General features: G+C 41.0%; 1 protein-coding gene across 3 annotated transcripts; it reads right to left on the reverse strand.

The window, feature by feature from the left end:
- Positions 1 to 109: 109 nt before the first annotated feature.
- Positions 110 to 18,511, reverse strand: HEXB (hexosaminidase subunit beta). 3 transcript variants are annotated; one of them, XM_027635332.1, is made up of 14 exons: positions 18,160 to 18,511; positions 17,913 to 18,070; positions 14,589 to 14,654; positions 13,864 to 13,910; positions 13,541 to 13,651; positions 11,066 to 11,167; positions 8,226 to 8,355; positions 6,309 to 6,489; positions 5,214 to 5,300; positions 4,579 to 4,651; positions 3,752 to 3,926; positions 2,850 to 2,940; positions 2,568 to 2,672; positions 110 to 283 (listed from the first exon to the last, which is right to left on the reverse strand). In XM_027635332.1, exons 1-14 carry the CDS (start codon positions 18,456 to 18,458, stop codon positions 220 to 222), a joined length of 1,689 nt encoding a protein of 562 aa, XP_027491133.1. In that variant the 5' UTR covers positions 18,459 to 18,511; the 3' UTR covers positions 110 to 219. The 3 variants fall into 3 exon arrangements, with proteins under 3 accessions (XP_027491133.1, XP_027491135.1, XP_027491134.1); XM_027635334.1 differs by lacking the exons at positions 13,541 to 13,651; positions 13,864 to 13,910; positions 14,589 to 14,654; positions 17,913 to 18,070; positions 18,160 to 18,511 and adding an exon at positions 13,390 to 13,408; XM_027635333.1 differs by lacking the exons at positions 13,541 to 13,651; positions 13,864 to 13,910; positions 14,589 to 14,654; positions 17,913 to 18,070; positions 18,160 to 18,511 and adding an exon at positions 11,822 to 13,350.
- Between the last annotated feature and the right edge of the window lie 3,425 nt (positions 18,512 to 21,936).

A 21,936-nucleotide genomic window follows, 5' to 3' on the forward strand; every position in this document is an offset into this window, starting at 1 on the left:
TTTAGAATGTAAAGAAATTGGAATTAATAACTATGGTATCAAGTTTCAGGATTTCACAGTGAAGAATCCCAGTTTCTAAAACCCTAAAAACAACCATTTTTACTCCAACAAGGTTATCAAACAATTTTATTTTAAAAGTGAAAATTTTAAATCTTGATTCAAATACATATTCATACCCCAGAGGCACTTCAGGTTGTTGAGGAGAAGTCTTTGCAGCAGTTACGGCCGTCTCGTTTCACGGGCGCAGTATCCAACAAACACCGGTTCGGCTGCTATGCCACGGCTGTTAAAATAAAGTGGAATGTGTATGACTATAATCAAACAACTGGCTGTTTGTATAGGCAGGAAGAGAGATACTAGCACTCCATTCTATAAACAAAACTATATCCAAGAAATAACAGATGGCCTCTGTAGGGAGTGAAAAGGGGCCCTATTCTACTTCTAATTGTACTTCAGTTCTCTGTTTCAATCAGAGCTACCGAGTTATTAGCAAACATGTTGAAAAGCATAAATTCAGGACCCAGTTGTCTTGATGTTATGCAAAATTTACAGCTTTTAGTGAAAAGAAGTTATAAGAACATGCAAATATAAATCAATTGACATTTGCACACTCTCCCTGCTCCCAACCCTCACATTTCCTCCATATGCAGCTCTAATTATGTAATTTTCATTCATATTTGGGGGGAGCCAGGATTTCTTCCAGCTTACACGATCATAAATTAGTCTGTTCTCATGTGGCTTTAAAAACAAACTAACCAAGCCCTCATAGTTTATGATGGTACAGTATGATAGTATAAAAAGAATTTTCAGAGTTAAAGAAGTTGTAGTCAAAATTCTGCTTCTTGAATATTTAAGGACTAGATACTACTGCTACTAGTGTTTAAAAGTGATGCAGTGGAAGAAACTGAATAATGGATTACCTCAGCTGAACTATTGCTGCACCTAAGCAAGTCCTACTCTACTTAGTGAAGACAGGGCTGGGGTCTAGGCCTCTATAATCGATGCCCACCTTTTTGTATCCTTTCTCCCATTATCATTTCAGTTTGGGCTGCTGTGTCCTAGGGGAGGTTGAATTTAGATCTGAACAGTAGCTACTGCTTTCACTGTATTATTTCAAGAGCAGTGGCCTCAACCTTCAATAGGCAGAGTTATTCTTCCAGTGACCACAACCGAGCTGTTACAAAGTGCTACCCACCCGTTCCCTCACTCCCTCATAACCAGCTGCAGAGCAAGCCAGAGCTGTTCATTCTGCTTGGAAAGTCTCCTTGGCCTTCTACAATTGCCATGGTCTATGTATACACCATATATAAAAACATAAGTAGGAACACCATCCTTTTCCCACACACTAAGACTACAATAGCCTGATATTAAATCATCTCTTTGAGTTTGCACAATTCTAAAGAGGCTCTGTATAGATGAAAGGCAAGAGAACTGCAGCTCTAAGGAATGCTCATTTGATCACTAGAAAAGGGATGGTTTCTCTAGTGTGTTTCTTGTTCAAAACCTGTATCAAAAGAACAATTTTCAGGAGGACATGTCCTTTTATTAAGGTAGTCAGTTTCTAATAGGAATAGTTCACCCTAAGGCAGCAAAGCAGTTTTTCTTTAGTTTCTGGTGCTAAAATGTGCAGTAAGTACAGGGAGTAGTGCTTAGTCTGCCCCTGCATCTCTCATGCCAGCACCACGAGAGCACCTGTCATCAGCCAGCCAGCTCCCTATACAGCAATACAAGTACCAGTGTTAAGGAAGAAGATGGAGATGCAGCACTAGAGTTAACCAGGTCCAGGACTAACATGGCTCAGTTCACTGTAAAACCCTAATCCTAGTGGTACAGCCACTGTTCACTTCACTGTTCACTTGTGTTCGTGTTTTCCCTGAGCCCCATCAAGAGATGCACCATCCTGTTAAGTAACAGGGCATAAGTTTTTAAAGCCCTTTAATCTTGTTTTTAACATGTATTTGTTAACTCCTTCAATGTATCTATTTTTCTCATGACCGAGGAAGATAGCACAATTTACACATAGCTAGTTTCCTAAGCATTATTTTAAGCTAGCTTGAAATAAACCCAACAAATCAAAATTTACAAGTCCTTCAGTCACTCACTAGCTCTTAAGGAGCTAGTGTGTACTGTGAGCTAAATGCCAGTGATTCAAACAGATAATCATTTTAAGACACCTACAGGAATACAAGCAGAGTGCTTCAGTTTTAAGTGCTGAGTATAACTGCTTTTGTATCCTGTTCTCTAAAAGGCTGATTTCTTTCTACCTTGAGATACTTCCACAAAGTGTCAAGATTTTCAATAATTGTCATAAACTTTTGTAGAGAAATAAAATGGCATGTTTCATTCTTGCTGCAGTCCAACTATGCACCAGCATTTGGGAAAACCTAAATGTTAGTTGTGAAACTGTCTAGAACTCCTATCTTAATGCATCTTTCTTCCTCTTCTGTGGATACAAACCACACTACCTCTCTTCCCTTCATTTCCAGGTCAGCACTTCAGGTCTGTACTTCTCTTTCACTGGTTATAAGACATGAGAACCAAGATACACTGTAGCCACTAAATCTTACCTGAGCATGCGGCAGCGATGACTCCTCAGCCGTCTATAGGCATCTTGCAAGTCGGTCACATTCCTGCTGCTCCAGAGTCTTTCTCCTACAGCACTTGCTCGAGGCCTGTAAAGGTATACTAAGTTTTAGAGTAGGTGTGGTCTATAACCAAGAATAGATAAAATTTTTTATAGCTGCTCAGGTTTAGCACAGAGCACTGTCACCACTATCATATAGTCTTCTTGGATTAATTAAGATCCTTGTAGCTGGCTTTTGAAAACCTAATGATAAAGCAGTTCATACCATAATCTTGGTGTCAGGTTAGTTGCATCCACAAATTCCCCCCACAGGCAGGCTTCTCCACCTATTAAAAGTTTCTTCTGTTCTTCAGAGCCTGAATTCAAAGCAGAAGGTCAGAATTTTTATTTTTCCAGAAGATGAGAATATATCAACAATTTAATTTTCTAATACTTAGAGAGGATTGATGTTCAGTTGTTTGTTTGGTCATATAAAACTATTCTGAGCACTAACTTAACATTTTAGTAGTCTTGTTACTGAATGTGAGAACCACCAGGCTGTTTGCCCAGAGAAGCCACTTCTTCTCTCTTTCAGGAAGTATTTTACCTTTTATCCCCTGAAGACATTCCTCAGCCTCCTGACATTCCTCAGGGATATCAGTCCTGATGGAAACTGTTCATTCTATCACATGCAGAACATTCCTTGAAAAAACCACTTAGTCAGGTGTTCTCCCTAATCAGCTCTGAGACCTACCTTGCACAAAATAAAAGCCCCATGGAAAGCATAACATGTTTGTATCAGCTTTAGACAGAAGGAGAGAACATGTCTTCTATAAAAGTTTCACACTCTAGAAGCTTGCTAACATATGTCTACCAGCAACCATTCTGCACAACTCTGCACCTAAAGTATGAGGCACCTGCCCACCTTGTCCATCATCCTGTCTCACACAAGCACCAGTATCAGATCTTGAGGAAGGTAACACCTTTCCCTGTGAGAAGTGCAAAGTTCCCTTTTTTTTAAAAATTTAAGAATTTTCCAGAGTTCTAGTTGACATTAAATTTCTTTGATTACACTATAATCACAGTGATGGAATGACCCCTCTAAACAGCCTTATTCTTTCCATTTACACCTTACTATAAACCAAAAAAATTCATGCACAGAACATGCATATAAAAAAAGTAACAAACCAAGGAAGTCAAGTGGTTCAACACTGTAGTATTTCTTCCAGTCTTGCCCATAACTGATGTAGTCCAAGTACCAGGGTGCAGCCAGGACAGCTGGGAACCCAGCTTTAGTGACTCTGCTCAGTTCATGAGCATAGCTGTTTGCCATCCACACTTGAACTACAGTGTCCGGTTTCAGCTAAAAAGGGGTAAGACAGAACAAAAAACACAAATCCCCCCCCCCCCCCCCCAAAAAAAAAGCCATTAATGACAATCCTAATTGCTGTTATCAGGAAAAAAGGATCATGAATTTCAAAACAGGCTATTTCGTTTTGAAGAGGAACATTTTGGAAGCTACCTGTGGTCATCTCCCCCAAAGTCTAAAGCTAATTATCTCTTTGCTGGTTTTAAACACAGCTCTTTTGAGTCAAGCCTAGGTTATACTACAGACAGTTAATGCTCTAAGAGGATTCCTACATATCTGACCAGCTCTTAAAAACCAAGCATCTGGTGTTACTAGATCAGACACACAGTTGTGTGAGGGGGGAAAAAAAAAGGAAACTCCTAGAAACTTCCCTACCCTTTACTCTGACGCTTTAAAACATTATATTAACTGTGTTTACCTTCAGAAAGAACTTCAATGCTGGTGTTCCTGTCCCACCTATTTTACATGGTCAACAAATGGTAATTTCAAGGGAGGCCTCACACCTGGGGAGACTTGCTAATGTCAGAAGACTTGCTTTAACTTTTAAGAAACACAAACAGACCTACTTAGTAGCCTACTTTGGAAGCCTCCCACAATATTGTGCTGTTATACAAAAGTATCTTATTAATAATTTTTCCCATCTTACCTGTGCTTTGTGATCAAACACTTCTTGCCAGACGATTTGTCCTTTGTTATAGGAGGAAACAATGTCCAAAATGCTGGAATTTGGAAATAAGATCGGGTTTGTGAACTTCAGTAAGTACAGGCACTTGAAGTAGCAACATTTTCTACCCTAAGGCACATCTGACATTTCCCATCACTGCACAGGGTACCACGAAAAAGCATGTTGTTCTGGTTTTGGCCTTCAGTGCTCTTGAAGTCCATGCGTATAACAGTGTGTGTGTGCAGTAACACAAACTGATGTTCAGAACTACCAGCAACTTGTACACAGTGACTAAATCCATGTTATTTAAGAAGGAGTCAAATAAATGGCTGCAAAACCTTTTCCTCCACACCCTGTGTGCTGCCATTACTGCAGATATCTAGTTTAAGATATCCAATACATTCATAGTGTGTGTAGAACTAGCCTAGATATCCTTGATGTATCCCACATTTTAAAGCTATGAACTTTACATTTGATGTATTAAAGTGGGTAGTCCCCCATGTGCTGATTTTTGAAAACAATATAGATATTACATCAGCTTTAGTATCTGCACCTCAATGCCACCCTCAGATAGTGACTGTGAAAAACTGAGCAGGAAATAAAAAAAACTAACGTACTTCTGAATATAGTAAGATTCCAGCTTAGCATAGTCACTGCCAAAACCTTGCTTCTTCATGAACTCTTTCACTTCAGGGTTAGATTTCCTTAAATAATAACAAGGAAATAAGTTAAAGAAAAGATTATTTTTGTTATGTTTTAAACCAGATTTCCCAAACATTTCCACCTACGCACAGCATTAGATGGTGCCTTTGCCATGCCATAGCCTGGAATGCAAAATAGAGCAGAAGCAGCAGGCTAACACAACTTCAATATTTTGAAACAGTTTCATCCTGATTTGAAGTAAAGCCAATAGTCCTAATTCTCTGGTAAAACTAGTGGAGTCCCTGTTCTGAAGCGGTCTCTGGCAGATTGCCTCAAACTCTTAAGAGCTCTGGGGTTCCTGGCATCTCTGTGACTTAGTGGGAAGGCTGTCAGCAGGTCTGGGAACTCATCAATTTTGCACTTTTACCACAAAAGCAAACCAGCACTTCTGTGGTAAAGCATTTGTCAGAAGTTTCTTTCTCTATAAAAATTAAATCAAGTCCTGAGCGTCTGGATTTGATGTTTAAAGAGAATCTTTGATGTTTAAAGAGAATCATCAAAATGTTCAAATTCTGTACTATCAGTTACTCCAGCAAAGAGACTCCAAAATATTCAAAATCCACAAACAAATTAAAGAGCTCTATTAATACATGTCACACTTTAAATACAAACACAAAAGAATCAGCTTGGTACTACTTAGTGTTAGCATGTTTTCTGGAGGGCAGAACTCAATGGAAAGATTTACTATAACATACAGTATTTAAATGTTAATTATCTTATCTAGTACTTTTCTAACATATTAGTTCTCTTTCCCGCCAGGTTAATTTTCATAAAGAAATCCTTTAGAGTACTTGAGCATTTGTGAAACTACTAGACAAAGCAAAATTCTGCACAACATGTCTTGCTTGTTGAGAATCACAAATGCTCTGCTTATAGATAATTACAGAGATAGGAGTGGAGATCTTTTGGTCATGCAGTGAAAACTGCCTCATGCAACTGAGTTCCATAATTAATGGATGTGGATAGGTTTAAGAAGCACTAGATATCTGTTCTTTGAATTGTCACCATACCAGCAACTGAAGTCCACTTCATCTCCTCCCAAATGAATGTATGCATCTGGAAACACACTGCTGATCTCTTTGAAGAATTTAGTCATGAAGTCATAAGTTGTATTCAAAATAGGATTTACAGGTCCAAAGGACCCAGTTGGCTGTCCTCCATTGTAACAAGGAGTGAGAAGATCTTTTTGACCTAGTAAAAACAATTAATAGAGGACATGCAGTTCCATGTTGCTATGCTAGCTTTACTAGCAGGAAGAAGCATATTAAAAAGGTTAATATTCATGACTTAAGTGCTCACCTATTCCAAGTATAATCAAATAGAGGCAGAATGAAATAAACCAACTTGGACAAGGTTGAAGAACCCTCTAACTGGCAATTAGGACTTGGACTTTCAGATTTGTGATTTAACACACACTAATTTATGTAACATGTAAAACTATATCTGAAAAACAGCATTTGGATGACTATTTGAATAAAAAAAACTTTAATGGATTTAGGAAGGAAGCCAATTAGAAGAAAGCCAAGCATAATGAGTATGCTTCAGAGGCCTCTTTCCTCTTTTTATTACTCTGCTTTGCTAACATATAAGTAGGTGTGAGATATATAGCTCAAGGTAGATGTCCTACCTCACTCTCCTAGGAATTTACCTTTACACAAGAAAGGAAGGCTAAACAGAGATCAAAACTACGCAATGGTTCTCAAGTCAAGATATCTGAAGCAACATGAGCCACGATAACTAAATAGGAACGAGTTATTGTATGTGGGTTGGAGACACCTAAATCCAGCTTATTTAGTACACCATAGTTGCAGCAGCAGCACCTTCCAGCCTGTGTGTTTCCTACTCTGAGCATATTTCCCCCAATGAGGCCCTAGTGCTAAATTGCTTCTACTACCCTACTCACAAGCATTAAGACTTCTCTCCAATATCCCGAATCTGAATGCAAGCAAAGCATAGCCATCCAAGTTCATAAGCAAAGCCAGGACTAGCTCCTGTGCATCACATAAAAAAAAACTGTACAGGAAGCTATCAAGAACACTTGATTTTAGGCAAGGGAGATCAACTTGCTCTTCAAATGAATGTAGAACCCCCACATATCGCCAGGCAAGCCAGTGATTTAATAGTTTGTTGTAAGCGCAAAGACCACTTGAGATAAAGGATTCAGAAAGAGTGTGTTTAGCAAATTTGGGGTTTGCCTTGTTCCTTTCCTTCTCATTTTGAATTACTGAGAAAGAGTGCAAGACATCTTTCAACATTATAGCCACAGCCCTACAGGACGAATACAAGACTTGCTCCGTTGCTAAAGCTAAAGTTATGAGGCACTAAAAACATCTTTACTTTTGGCCAAGACCATCTTAAGTTAATTGCAGTGAAATTGCATTCAGTGTACATTGAATTAAGGCACAAGGTTTCCTGGTCCTTGAGTACATGTAAACATTCTGTATCAAGAGAAGTATTACTGTGAGACCAAGTAGGTAAGAGAGTGAAGAAGTATCCAACTTAGCTGTGTTTTGTACACTGGCAGATTACCACTTTACTAAGAGATAAACATCAATCACTTTGAAAGAACCTTCCCAAAGCAGAAATATCTACTCTACACCAGACAGCAACTCATTATTTCTAGCTACTGCCTTATTATTCTAAACCAGAGTACTGAGTGAGGAGATATCAACAACATAAAGTCTAAGGCAGAATAGATCTGTACTTTTGCACACACATCCAGCACAGGATGTGTCAACTTTCTTCATTCATTTTAGTTCCTGTAACAGGTAAAGGTCATGACATCACAGAGTCTGCCCCTTCCTTACCTCTTATCAGGGGCCTTCCAAAGCACTTTACTGACTACTTTTAAAAATTTCCATTTGCTTGCTACTACTCACCACAATCTCTTAACAGTTTCTTTCTTAACAATACTTTCTTGGACATACCTTTTCCCCAAGACTGCGTGTGTCCTGGGGTATCAAACTCTGGGATAACTCTAATGCCTCTTAATCGGGCATACTCAATCACCAGACGGACATCAGCAGGAGTATAGATGAGATTACACGAGTACGCTCCCTGTAAAATAACTCACATTTAGAGACAGTTTACAAAACACTGTACCAGCAGCTCACAAATTTTGGACTAAAGTGTTGTAAAACTGCTCTACAGTCTACGTTATAAGTTAGCCTTTTCTGGTTTATCACATGTGCAACTGCACTGATGGAACTTTTTGGCTGACTAGTGGAGAGAAGAAAAAACCAATCAAAAAACAAACCAACAAGTTCACAACACTGAGACAGACCTCCTTGAGAAGACCACTCTTTCCTCCTTAGCTCACAGTTACTGAAGAAAACAGAAAAGCTAGTTTCTATACTGTCAGATTTCTGAAAGATACAGTTTTCAACTCTTCTGTACAGAGGCAAGTTATTTTTTCCCATTAGCTCTGAAACACAGGGCCCTTGCTACATAACACGCAAGACTAATGGAAAAATTCTGCCAAGTCAGAAAGAATGGTGTCTTCTTCCAACACCTCTGCTTTTCAGTTTTGATATAGTGACCAATTTAGTATCGGGGAGTGTTTGTTTTGTGACACTGAATTTGAGTGTTATTCTACTCCCTCACACCCAAAAAATGTGACAAATGACCCAGACAGCTACAGTTTGGTGAAACAGATGCTTGCTAAAGACCCAAACTACGTAAGAAGTCATGACTCTTCATGACTAGTAGCACCTTAAGCTTTCATTTATCTGGAAATGGTTTCCACAGCTGAGTTACTTGAAAAACGTAATAGCAAACAAGAAGATTTTCAAAGAGGAGGCTATTGAGACAAAACCCATCTTCCTCTCTCCAGCTGTCAGTGGAGCATAGGACAGAACTCCATAGCCATTACTAGGAAAAATAATCTGACTGCACTGTGCAACATCTGCAATTTTTGAATTATAAAATTCTTCATGGCATCTGCTAAGCACTGCCTACACAATTTTCATGAGGGTCAGATTCCAGCAAGCGTTTTAAAACAGAATCAGTAATCTCCTGGAAAAGCTGGCAGCCCACGGCTTGGACAGGGGCACTCTGTGCTGGGTCAGGAACTGGCTCAAGGGCCGGGCCCAGAGAGTGCTGGTGAACGGAACTGCATCCAATTGGCGACCGGTCACCAGTGGTGTTCCCCAGGGGTCAGTGCTGGGCCCAGTCCTTTTTAACATCTTTATCGATGATTTAGATGAGGGGATTGAGTCCATCATCAGCAAATTTGCTGATGACACCAAATTGGGAGGGAGTGTCGACCTGCCGGAAGGCAGGAGGGCTCTGCAGAGGGATCTGGATAGACTGGAGAGATGGGCTGACTCCAATGGAATGAAGTTCAACAAGGCCAAGTGCCGGGTCCTGCACTTTGGCCACAACAACCCCCTGCAGCGCTACAGGCTGGGCACAGAGTGGCTGGAGAGCAGCCAGGCGGAAAGGGACCTGGGGGTGCTGATCGACAGGAGGCTGAACATGAGCCAGCAGTGTGCTCAGGTGGCCAAGAAGGCCAATGGCATCCTGGCCTGCATCAAGAACAGTGTGGCCAGCAGGAGCAGAGAAGTGATCCTTCCCCTGTACTCTGCATTGGTGAGGCCACACCTGGAGTACTGTGTTCAGCTCTGGGCCCCTCAGTTCAGGAAGGATATTGAGGTGCTGGAGCGGGTCCAAAGAAGAGCAACGAGGCTGGTGAAGGGACTGGAGCACAAGTCCTATGAGGAGAGGCTGAGAGAGCTGGGGTTGTTCAGTCTGGAGAAGAGAAGGCTTAGAGGTGACCTCATCACTCTCTTCAACTACCTGAAGGGAGGTTATAGCCAGGTGGGGGTTGGTCTCTTCTCCCAGGCAACCAACAATAGGACAAGGGGACATGGGCTCAAGCTCTGCCAGGGGAGGTTTAGGTTAGATGTTAGGAAGAAATTCTTTACAGAGAGGGTTATCAGGCATTGGAACGGCCTACCCAGAGAGGTGGTGGATTCACCATCCCTGGAGGTTTTTTGAAAAGAGATTGGACGTGGCCCTTAGTGCCATGATATAGTAATTGGAGTTGGATCAGGGGTTGGACTTGATGATCTTGGAGGTCTTTTCCAACCCAATCTATTCTATGATTCTATGATTCTATGATCTCGTACTTAGGCTTAGTCTACTTAAGTATTCATGTTTGATTTGGTTTCTACGTACCATGACTGAGCAAGAACCCCATGACTTTCAACCAATTTAACAAAGCCTGCTATGAATCTAGAAATAAAGAGACATATTGCACTGCATTTGTTTTAGAAAACAACTTCTCACTTTCGTACCTCTTTATAGGCATGCTGTGTTTTGTAAAGTTAACTAGATCTCAGAAAAGGCAAAAGTATTATTGCAGTGGTTCCAAACCTAAATCTGGCAAGAAACTCTCTTACATCTGAGTGGCAGGAAGCCTAACAGTTAAAAAAACCCACCACCAGAAATTCAAGCAGTGTTCACTACTTATTTGCATACCATTACTGTTTGAAGTCCTGCAAACACTGAGGATCGTTAAGAAAATCTGCACAGAAGAGTTAGGAAGGCCATATACCATGTATCCACCAAGGAAGATTTGAAAATAGTTCACACAGACACTCAGGTAGAATCCTAAATGTGGACTTGCTGATTACTGGTCATGTGGTACTGTTTCACAATAAGCCAAAGCAGATGTACTCAATCACTGGTAAACTCTGCATTTTATATTCATTAAATATGTACTGGATTTCAGCCCTCCCACCCCACTCCAATGATGTTCACTCACCTTATCACTTAATTCAGGGAAATAAATGCTCTGGTAAGGGAATGACTGATCATCTACTATATGCCAGTGGAAAACATTGAACTTGTTAAAAGCCATGGCATCCTGTAAGAAATAATGCAAAAGACTTTAGTCAAACACTTCACTCTCATAGAAAACCTATGGAAAAAAAGTCCATGCCTGAGCATATCCTGCATACCTAAAGCAACAGCTAAAAAAGAAAAAAAACAAACAAACCAAAAAACCCCAAACCAAGCAAAAAAAGCATAGTGTGTTTCACTGAATCCTAGAAGCACACACCTCTACTGGTTCATTCCTCTCCATCTATTTGCACCTCTGCTGGCAACAAGCTCTTGATCTAACCCTCTTCTTCCCGCCTGTGTAGTAAGAACTGCTATAAACACTCATTAATTTCTTCCACTTCAGAACGTTTCTGGGTAATTCTGTATACACCATCACATATTTCAGCTTACAGAAAAGCTTATACTTTTATAACTACTTTGGACTAGAAAACTTAACAGCATAAGGGAGTTTCTTGTAATTCCTATTTAGTACATCCATTCTTGCTACTGATTTCTGAAGAATCCATTTCAAATGCACACAAAATAAACCATGCTTTTTCCCCACAAAAGACAGTGCTTCCTTTATGTGTTCAATTATTACAGTCATTACTTCCCTTTTTTTTGAAACTGAAGATAAGATCAATGTTAACACACTTATTTTAGAATTATGACTCCAGCTGGACAGTTACATATGTACCCTGAGTTATGCTAGCTTGATAGTCCGTAGAAGCCATGTGCTGTGAGCAGGCCAAATAAGCATTCTCTACATTGTTCATGACTGATTGCAACACAGCTGTTTCTAATCTCTTGCCACAATACAATTATTCTCACATTTCTCCCATTGTTTTTTTCACCAATCTGTGTTTAAAGAAGTGATAAAATCTCTTCAGGAACTCCCACCAAATCCAAAAGGTTATTTATACCTGGTCCATTCCCCATAATTATCTCATCTGTTTCATTACACTGCAGAAGTTTTAATTGCCACGTCTTTGTTCATTTCTACCAAATACCATCCTTCCACATAGCAAATTACATCTCCTGACTTTCACCTCAGCCACTCTTCTCTCAAGAACAATGCCCTTCCTGGAAATACAGTACAGCAGCCGAACACGAGTAAGAAAGGTATGTGAACTGCTGCCCTAAGCATCTTATTACCACATGTCAGTGAAGAGATTATTGATGCTTTTTATTACCCTGGATTCAAGCAGGCATGGAGGTGGGAGGAAAAGTACACTTGTTCTTAAGCCAGCAAAATTGCATAAAAGATAGCTCTAGTAATGTGTTGGAGAGACACAGAAGATGCAATTTAAGGAAAGAAAACAGAACAGCAACAGTTACAGAAACACAAAACTGGTAGAAATGCAAGTCTCTTTCAATATCTTTTTTAGACAAGACGACAAACAACAGCACAAGTATCTACTTGAGAAGCACCCTCCATTGCAAATGAAACACTACACACAAGCACTACTTGTTGAACAGGCACTGACCTTGAAGGTAAAACAAGTAGTAAAAATTGGACAAGTTCTGAGCATAGTTCAAGGATGACCTCAGAAACGAAGACTGGTTTTACCTGCACTCTTCCTGCCCATCTTAAACCTGTTTTGCAAAGTTCTGCAACACGGAGGGGAAATTTCAAGTATTATTTCATTTTGGAGAAGCAAGACAGATAAAACAGGAAAATGCCTGTTCCTCCACTTCAACTCACTAAATAATCCCTTCTATAAGGATTTCAACAACAAAAAAAAGGAGTGCAAGACAGAAAAACCCACAGCTTTGGCTGCTATGCTTATAAAAATTCAGTACCTTTCCATCAAGGTGGGAGTATAAAACTCTTAGTGTGCTTACATAAGCTTTTTGGAGAAAGCTTTATTTGTTTTGTGTTTTGTTGTTGTTTGTTTGTTTTGTTTGTCTGGGGTTTTCTTTTCAGGAGCTTCCAGTAAACATTTCCAAATTTCTCTCTTGCTCTGTAATACTTAATCACTGGCTTGCTCTTAGCGGCCTAAGAAAAGGACTACCAAAGCCTGGCTACTGAAAAGACAGGAATTTTCCTGAAATCACTGGCACTGAAGCTAGAACTTGCAAGGTCTCCTATGTATTGCTTGGTGACAGTCAGATGTCTCAGAATATGCTTCCAAGAAGTAACACATTAGCTGGCTTGGGTAACAAAAAATACAGAGAATCCAAGGTACCACAAATCCCAGCCCCCTTTACAGATTCACTAATCATTGTGTCTGCCTACTTGATTCCTCTCCAGTCTGTTCTGACCTTTGCTTAACAAAGTTCACTCTGGTCTTTTAGAAGTCAGCCAGAAGAGGTGGGTTTTTCTTTCATATCAGCTCCAGTTGCTACCTACTTCAGGGGACAAAACACAACAACAAAGAGCCTTCATTATAATGATACAAAACTGCCCACTTACCAGGTTTGTAAGAATAGATTTCAATGGTAAATAATGCCTTGAAGTGTCTAGTAAGATTCCTCTATGAGCAAATCTTGGGAAGTCATTGATTTCAGATTCATTGACAAGAAACTATGAGAACAAAATTTAAAAATCAGAACTCCCATTTAATATTCATAATTTCAAACAGGAAATACATTTTTTTTTCAGAAAATGTTTCTAGGAAATCTGTTAACAAACTGAAAAGTTACTGAATGAAACAGGTAAATCTGCTGTTTCTAGAAAAGCTCCAGTAAAGAATCTGTTTGTCTGTAATCAGGACAGTGGTCTTAGTTAATACTTACACTTCCATAGTCATCTTCATGAACCAACTGGCTGAAGGTTTCCAAACCTGGAAAAATATCCAAGAAAGGGATGTGGAATAAAACCCAGTACTTGGCCTTACAGTTTTAGTTAAAAACAGGACCACAACTATTTACAGGCATTCACAGTGAGAAAGAATGCTTTGTAGCTGAGTTTCCTTTTTTTCAGCACAGTTTCCTTAATTGCTCAAGCACCACTGTTTTAAAAATTCCGAAGACAGATCCATTCAAATTCTCCATTACACACAGATACTGAATACTATCACTACAGCTTAGCGGTAGCAAATTAATCCTTGAATAGGAAGAATGTTACTGAGAGTCAAATCTGTTGATGTAACATTGCAGTAAGAACAGCAGACTGAAACTTCAGCATTATGATCTTCGTGGTAATGTGTTCAGTATGTCAAGTTATTAGGTGCAGTCAGAGAATAATCTGTTTACACTATAGATCAGAGAGCTTTTTAGCACCCAGGGTTTGCTTGGCCTGGCTGATTTCAGGTAAGCAAGAGTGCACTTACGGTGCACCACTGGATCTGAGACGCGGAGCATTGAACCAACAACATCTGAGTATCCTTCTGGCCTGACCAAGCTTACTTCCAATGACATACTGAATGAGGGCACAGCTCAGTGATCAGCTGGTTCTTAGTCTGCCATGAAGTTTGTGTAAGACCTAAGCAAATAGCTCTATATGAAAAGTAGCAGCTTACCTCTTAAAGCACCCCATACCTCATAAGCTTTCAGTATAGCCACAGGCTCAGTTACAGTTAAATGATCTAAAGAAAAGAAAAGAAAAAGGTTATTCCTCAAGAAACCATGAGTTGACAGGCCAATGCTAACAGGCATTAGAGATTCTTCAAGTGCCATGTCTCCCTTTGTTTTTTAAATGACTGTTTTTAACGGTCGCAGCGTGCAATTATTTTTCATGTATGTTTTTCTGATATAATGCGAGCTACTGCTCAGAGAGTTAACAGTTAATAAATAAGAAGACAAAACAAGTGAGGTGCTTAATAATGGCAATGTTAAAATCTTGTACATGGGCCAAAATTCCAGCCAAGTTTAACTCAATTGATTTAAAACATAACAGATTATATTTCCGCTTTTAAGGCATGGTGATAAGGGTTGAGTAACTATGCCAGACTTAACCACAAAAATTTCACTTCTCCTTTCACCTTCCTTTCATATAGATTATGCTTACATATTTTTATTAGAGATATAACTTGTCATATAATATTGCCAGGTACTAACTATAAAGGTATAATGACAAAGGAAAAAAGCTAATAATCAGACCATAGAATCATAGAATATTCTGAATTGGAAGGGACCCACTAGGATTATTAAGTTCAACTCCTGTCCCTGCACAGAACACTCCAATCACACCATGTGCCTGAAAGCATTGTCCAAATGCTTCCTGAACTCTGTCAGGCTAGATGCTGTGACCACTTCCCTGGGGAGCCTGTTCCAGTGACCAACCATCACCTGGACGAAAAACCTTTTCCTAATATCCAACCTGAACCTGCCCTAACACAGCTTCATGCCATTCCATTGGATCCTGTCAATGGTCACAACAGAGAAAAGACCAGTGCCTGCCCCTCCTCTTTGCCTCATGAGGAAGCTGTAGACAATGATGAGGCTTCCCACAGTCTCTTCTCCAGGCTGAACAGACCAAATGACCTCAGCTGCTTCTCATACAGCTTCCCCTCAAGGCTCTTCCCCATCTTTGTAGCCCTCCTTTGGACACTCTCTAACAGCTTTATATTTTTCTTATATTATGGCACTCCAAACTGCGCACAATATTCAAGGTGAGGCTGCACCACACAGAGTGACTGGCTGGTGATGCTGTGCCTGATGCACAAATAGGATGCCAGGTCACTCTACTGACCCCACATCTAATGGACATGTGTATGGGAGCAGGGAGATGAAGTAAGGTAAGTAAAATGGAGAATGGTATCTGAAGGACTTCATAACAATTGTCCCTTAACTTTGTGTAACAAAGTACTGGTAAAAAAAAAGGTAAAATAATTTTGGGTTTGCATTTAAGGTGATTCAGTAAATTTTAGTGAAGAAATGAATATATTTTAAATATTTTTTTTAACCATGTACATATATATGTATAAAAATACACTATTTCTATAAATCTATAGATTTATATTATTATTTAAACAGCAAAGCAATAATAAGCTGACCAGGATTGCACATCTGACACAGCAGAGAAAAAAAAGAGGTGAACTGCTGTACAAAGATTTATTTGATCTATGTATGTATCAAAGAATGGTTTGTCATATAATACACAGTTCAAACATTTACCTAAACTAGCACGAAAAAGCCATTCAGCGACACAAAGAAAGTACCTCAGTCTTCCATGTTAAACTAAGCACACATTGCACTTACTGCAAGGTTTGGGTAAGAAAGAGAACTTAATAGACTACTGCAAGTCTTTCTGTGGTAAATTGTGATCAATTGTCATGGATTTATTTCCAAGAGAGCAGGCTTTTTTTTCTGAACAGATATCATACCTTAACTGAATACAGAACAAGCTATTTGGAACCTTTTATACAAGCAGGTAAGAACTCAGCAGGGAGAAGGGTAGGTACTTTTATTACATATTCAATATTCTTTTTATAGGATAGTCACTGACTGATAAATACTATCTCTACTAAGGAGCCACACCATCCAAACCATCAAGCGACTGGCATTTTTCAGAATTTGTTCCTTCAAAAAGCTTCAAAACCCCAGAAAATTAAAAACTCACTGAAGTCTGGAAAGCTCAGCTTACTACATGAGGAAAACATGTTATTTTTAACAGGAAACTCATTTCTTAGAGCAGAGGGAAAAAACTGTGCCTGTTCTAAAGAATGCAACCTAAAGATCATATGATCTGACAGACTGTGTGACAGAAGAAAAGAACCAGCTTTGGTAAAAATCTGTAGTTCACAAACCAGTTCAAAGTTCAAATTAATAATATGGCAGCACAATAACCTGACTGTGGCAGAAAAATGCTAAAGCATTAGTATTTTTGCTGCTATATTTTATTTGCATTGAAATGTATTACAAGTTTGCACACAAAACTATTTAGTTATATGTGCCAAAAACATAGAGTACATTTAATATTAGTACATTCTATTACAAGTCAAGTGGAATTAATCCTGCTGCTGATGTATGACTTAAGATTAGAAGGATCTTTTTCTAAGGATCTGTATCCTGGATACCAAACAACGGCTTTCCCTAGTACAGAAGATTACCTCAAAACAGAACTAGATGAATTTGAATATGTTGATTCCTGTGCTAGCCTGCCCAGACAAAAAGCAATCCTATCACTCATTCTTATTTCTGTTAAGAAAATTCTCTGGTTCTTTATTTAAAGTACTTCTCCAATCTGGACTTCAACCACAGAACTAAAGAAGCACAGAAAAATTCAATATAAACACCATGTTTTAAAATCCTTTCTGGTACCTACTGATAGAAAGTAGATTTATAACACTGCAAGATAAGTAACAAGTTCAACACACACTTTCTGCTTTTTCTGGAAAAACAGGAAATACCATGTGCATATCTCAGTATAAGTAGCTTCAATCAAATGTAGTAATTTCTAAAGAGAACATACGGTAAACAAAGACAGCCTTCACTCAACACCCTGTACTAAAAGGGATGGTCTCTTTGGCTACACACAGATCTCACCAAACATAACTGGATATTGCATAGCATAGTAGCTCTGATTCCTAATGCTATTTGCTAGAAAGGACAGTAGCAGCTAAATGACCTGTACGGTAGCTAAACTGCAGAAATCACAGGCGACATGTCTAATGAGCTTCATGATTCCCTGTGAGCTGAGATTTCCCACAGCATCAACGGCAGGAATTATCTTGTGTTCTAAAACGTTCTTGACCACCTCAGTGAGCCCGTGCTTTCCAGTCCCCCAAAACCAAAACCGTGCTTGACTTTTACACTGGACACGTGATGGGAAAACCAGCGCTTAACGGTGCCGCCTGGGCCGTGGAAGGAGCAGCGCGGTGGGCGGCCGTGCGAGTACTCACAGGCCTCGCTGGAGCCGAGGTGCGGGAAGCTGTCACAGCCGGGGTCCGGCGCCTCGATCACCACCTGCAGCTCAGACAGCTCGGGCTCCGCTCGGGCAGCTAGCGGCCTTCGGCCCCACCTCCGCCGCCGGGAATGCCCGAACATGTACTCGTAGTACCTGCCGGGGAAGCATAGGCGCCGCCGGGGCCCTGAGGCGGCTGCTCCCGCCGCTGCAGCCCGCCGGCCCGCGGCCCCGCCGCCGCTCACCTGCGGAAGGCGTCCTGCAGCAGCCCGCAGCCCGGCCGCGCCGAGGAGCTGGCGCCGTGCACCAGCTGGAAGCGGCCGGGCGCCAGCTGCAGCTGGCGGGGGGACGTGCGGAGCCACTGCGGCAGCGGCCACAGCGAGTCCTCAGAGACGGCGTCCGCCGCCAGCTCCCAGTCGGCCGGCGCCGGCCCCGGCCCGGCCTCGGTCCGCGGGGCGCCGTGGCGGAGGCTGGTGCTTACCAGCACGGCGGGCACCAGGACAAGCCCGAGCAGCAGCCCTACGAGCCCCATGGCTCTGCCCATACCGCGAAGCAGCCCCTTCAGCCCCGCCGGGTCCCACTCCCAGGGCAACCCGGCCCCGCCTCCGCCATCACGGGGTCGGTCAGGGCGGGCTCGGGCGCCTCAGAGCCCGCCCGCGGCACCGCCTGTCCGGTCCCCCCCTCATCGGGGAGCGCGGCGGGGTGGTAGCACGTCGTTGGAGGGAGGTGGTTCTCAGCGCTCCTCTGACGGGTTTTCTCATATAAAAAAGACATTAAGCTGTTGGAGAGCGTCCATGGAGGCCATGAGGATGGTGAAGGGTCTGGAGGAGGAAGCCTTATGAGGAGCAGCTGAGGTCACTTGGTCTGTTCAGCCTGGAGAAGAGGACGCTGAGGGGAGACCTCGTTGGAGTCTTCAACATCCTCACGAGGGGAAATGGAGCACGAAGCCTGTCTGAGTTCAGGAAGTGTTTGGACAACGCTCTGAGGCACATGGTGTGACTCTTGGGGTGTCCTGTGCAGGGCCAGGACTTGGACTCAGTGATCCTAGTGGGTCCCTTCCAACTCTGCGTATTCTGTGATTCCATGATTCTCTGTCATGCAGCACTGCGTGGTCCTGCATATGGAACCACTTTGCAGAATAATGAGGGAGCATGGCTGGGCCAGCTTAATTTCTGTATGGAAAGATGTGATGCAGATTACAGATTTATAAGTGTAATAATAAGCTCTGCGTCTCTTGTACTGCTACGAAACAATTTCAGTCTCAGAAGAAATTACTTTTTCACAGGTTTTCTGCGGATTGTGTTACAAGCAATATTGTGAATAAGGAGGAGTCCAAGTTGCGGTGAAGTGTATCAAGCTTTAACTAAACAGACCGGGGTTTTTGCCAGTCTTGGAAATTTTGCAGATTTTAGAAAGTTGTTGTGAAGTGTTCATAAGGCAAATAAAGCATTTCAAGGCTGGAAGTCACAGTGGGGAGGAATTCGGGCTTCAAGCCATCTCTAATTAAATGGTTAATATGAACACTGAAGTGTTATTGCTGTGGATTCAGCTGATGCACCACTTAAGCCACAGCAATGACACCTGCGCGCTGCTGCTGCAGAGTAACTGAGGAGTCAGCCATTGTCCTTCGGAGATCCTCCTTGTGTGGAATATTAGTATTATGTATTATGTAGTCACATGCTCCCAGTAGTGGTGTAGACTCCTGAGTTTTAATAAAGTAAGTTTAAAAAAAAAAGTCTCCATAACAAATGCCTGTTTGCAAAGAACACAGACATCTTGCAATGGAATTACTAAGAAGCAAACACTATCTTCTCCATTAGGGTTTGTCCTCCTCTTTAAGGCTGTGTCTTTGCAAGTTTAGAGGAGCAGCTCTTTCCACTGTCTGGAAGGCTCCCCGGAAGGTGCAGGAGCCTCACCCACCTCGAGAACTATTGCAGGGCTGGGCTGCACAGCAGTTAATGAGGAGGTGAGTCATGTTTGCCAGATGACCCCACAACTGCTCCCTGGTCACAAAGTCAGATTTCTGTGATCTGTTACACTCAGCAGGTCCAGGGAGCTGATCTAATCTCATCCCTGTCCAAAAAAAAAAAAAGAGGGGATGGCACACTGGTAAGAGAGGGAAAAAACTGTAGGATAAGGGGAAGATTGAGGCTTTGCCAGGCCTGTTTGGACTATGAGCTGCTTCTGAAGGGAATGAATCACAAAACATCCTGGTTTTGTCATTTGTTGTATCCATTTATGCAATTGGAGCACCAATGCTTGATGGAAAGTGTTTGATGCAGTCTATCCATACCAGAACGTTATTTAACCTTCTCATGCTATAAGTAAAAAGCAATTCTTATAATATGATATTGAAGAGACACACAGGACATAATGCCTGTACATCTACCCTCCTGCCCCCTACATCCATGACATATGTGCAAATGTCAGTGCTTTCTTTTCTGGCTCTTTCAGAGGCAATTTTTACCCTTTGCTATTCAAGTGGTGTCAGAGGCTTCAAATTGCCTGTTCCATACACCTTAACTTCCCTTTGCCTGGTGTAATTGTCTCCTCAACTGTACTGACTCAAATGTTCATGTTGCCTAGTTCATTTTTTCTAAAGAAACCTGACTGTAGTGTCTTTAATAACCAAAAACAATCTGAGCTTGCATTGGCATTTTTAGATGCTATTTAGTGCTGTGATTTAACCCAGTTTTATATTGCATCCGGTGAGTGGTTCTAAGCTCACAGGGAAGAAGTAGAGGATAAGCAAGGAACCATAGGATTAAAAGGTATTTGAGTGCGGGCTGCAGTGTTCTAGTTGTTGTCTTCAGGGGCTAGCTGATTTTAGTGGGTTTCCCAGTGAACACAGCAGAATGTTGAAACTGCAGAGCTGGGACTGTAATTGTTTCCAGCATGAGCACAATGAAAGAAGACATCAGTGTGCTTCATGATCTTTTAAAAAAACAGGTCCAATAACAATTCAAAGTCTTGGATGTGGAAATCTACCATGTTTTTTATCCCTAGCCTATTCTATAATTTTGATGTTGTGCTCCTGAGAGGAATGGATTTTGATCCTCCCTTATTGTAGACTTTTTGCCTAGATTGTAAACTGTGTTGGAATGGGAATGTACTCTTATCTATGCTTGTAAAGACAAAATTTTTAAAACAGAAGTGCAATCATGAGTCATTCAGATAAGGAACTTGCCACCTCTGATTCTGTTAGAGATGACTTTTCCATTCTCTAAGGTAAAAGTTAAATTTCATTTAGTTACAGACTAACCCTTTCTTCTAGTAGGTCTGAAAAGGGGAAGAAAAATGGTACAGTGAAAAAAACATTATAAATGTAGCTGAACCTGACTTCTACAACAGTAACACACTGTGTTAAATAAGAACAAAAACAAAAGCAGTTTTGGACATTAAGGAATCTCAAAAGTTCACCTTGCTAACCAAAATGATGGAACAGGGCTGCACAGCACTAACTTTTACAGGAGGAAGTTCTTCCAGTTTTTTAGCTCTCAGTTCTTCCAATTGTTCTGTGACTACAGTAGTCACTTCAAAGTGACAGGAGACCTCTCAGCAGTGTTTCCAGGTGTGCAGAAATATACGATATAATTTCTCTGGTTGACTCCACTTCTTATTTGAAAAATAACAAAGCGGCAGAGAGGAAACAGTGACTTACTATAACTGATTAATATTTTATGGCCACTGCAGTCTGGTAAACATATGGGAATGTTACTACCTGGTAAATTAGAGTGTGAATTGAGATCAGACTGGGAATTGCACATCAGTGATTCTTGAAAACATTTTTTGAGTACTTTAAAGAGTCATCCATTAATTTTTGAAAGAAATTTATCACAGTTACCAAGAAGTATGAGTTTCCCATTATGTGGAAACCAGGTGATGTTTTACTTGCTGCATTTCCAAGCTAAGATAAATTACTAAGTTAACTGAAACTGACAAATCATAAGTAAATGTTTTCACCGTGGTTGTAAGAAGGTCTCCTGTTCTGAGTGGAACATATCTTTTAAGTATAAGTAGTA

The sequence above is a fragment of the Corapipo altera genome, unplaced genomic scaffold (assembly GCF_003945725.1).
Source record: "Corapipo altera isolate COAL_440 unplaced genomic scaffold, ASM394572v1 61411, whole genome shotgun sequence".
Classification (NCBI taxonomy): domain Eukaryota; kingdom Metazoa; phylum Chordata; class Aves; order Passeriformes; family Pipridae; genus Corapipo; species Corapipo altera.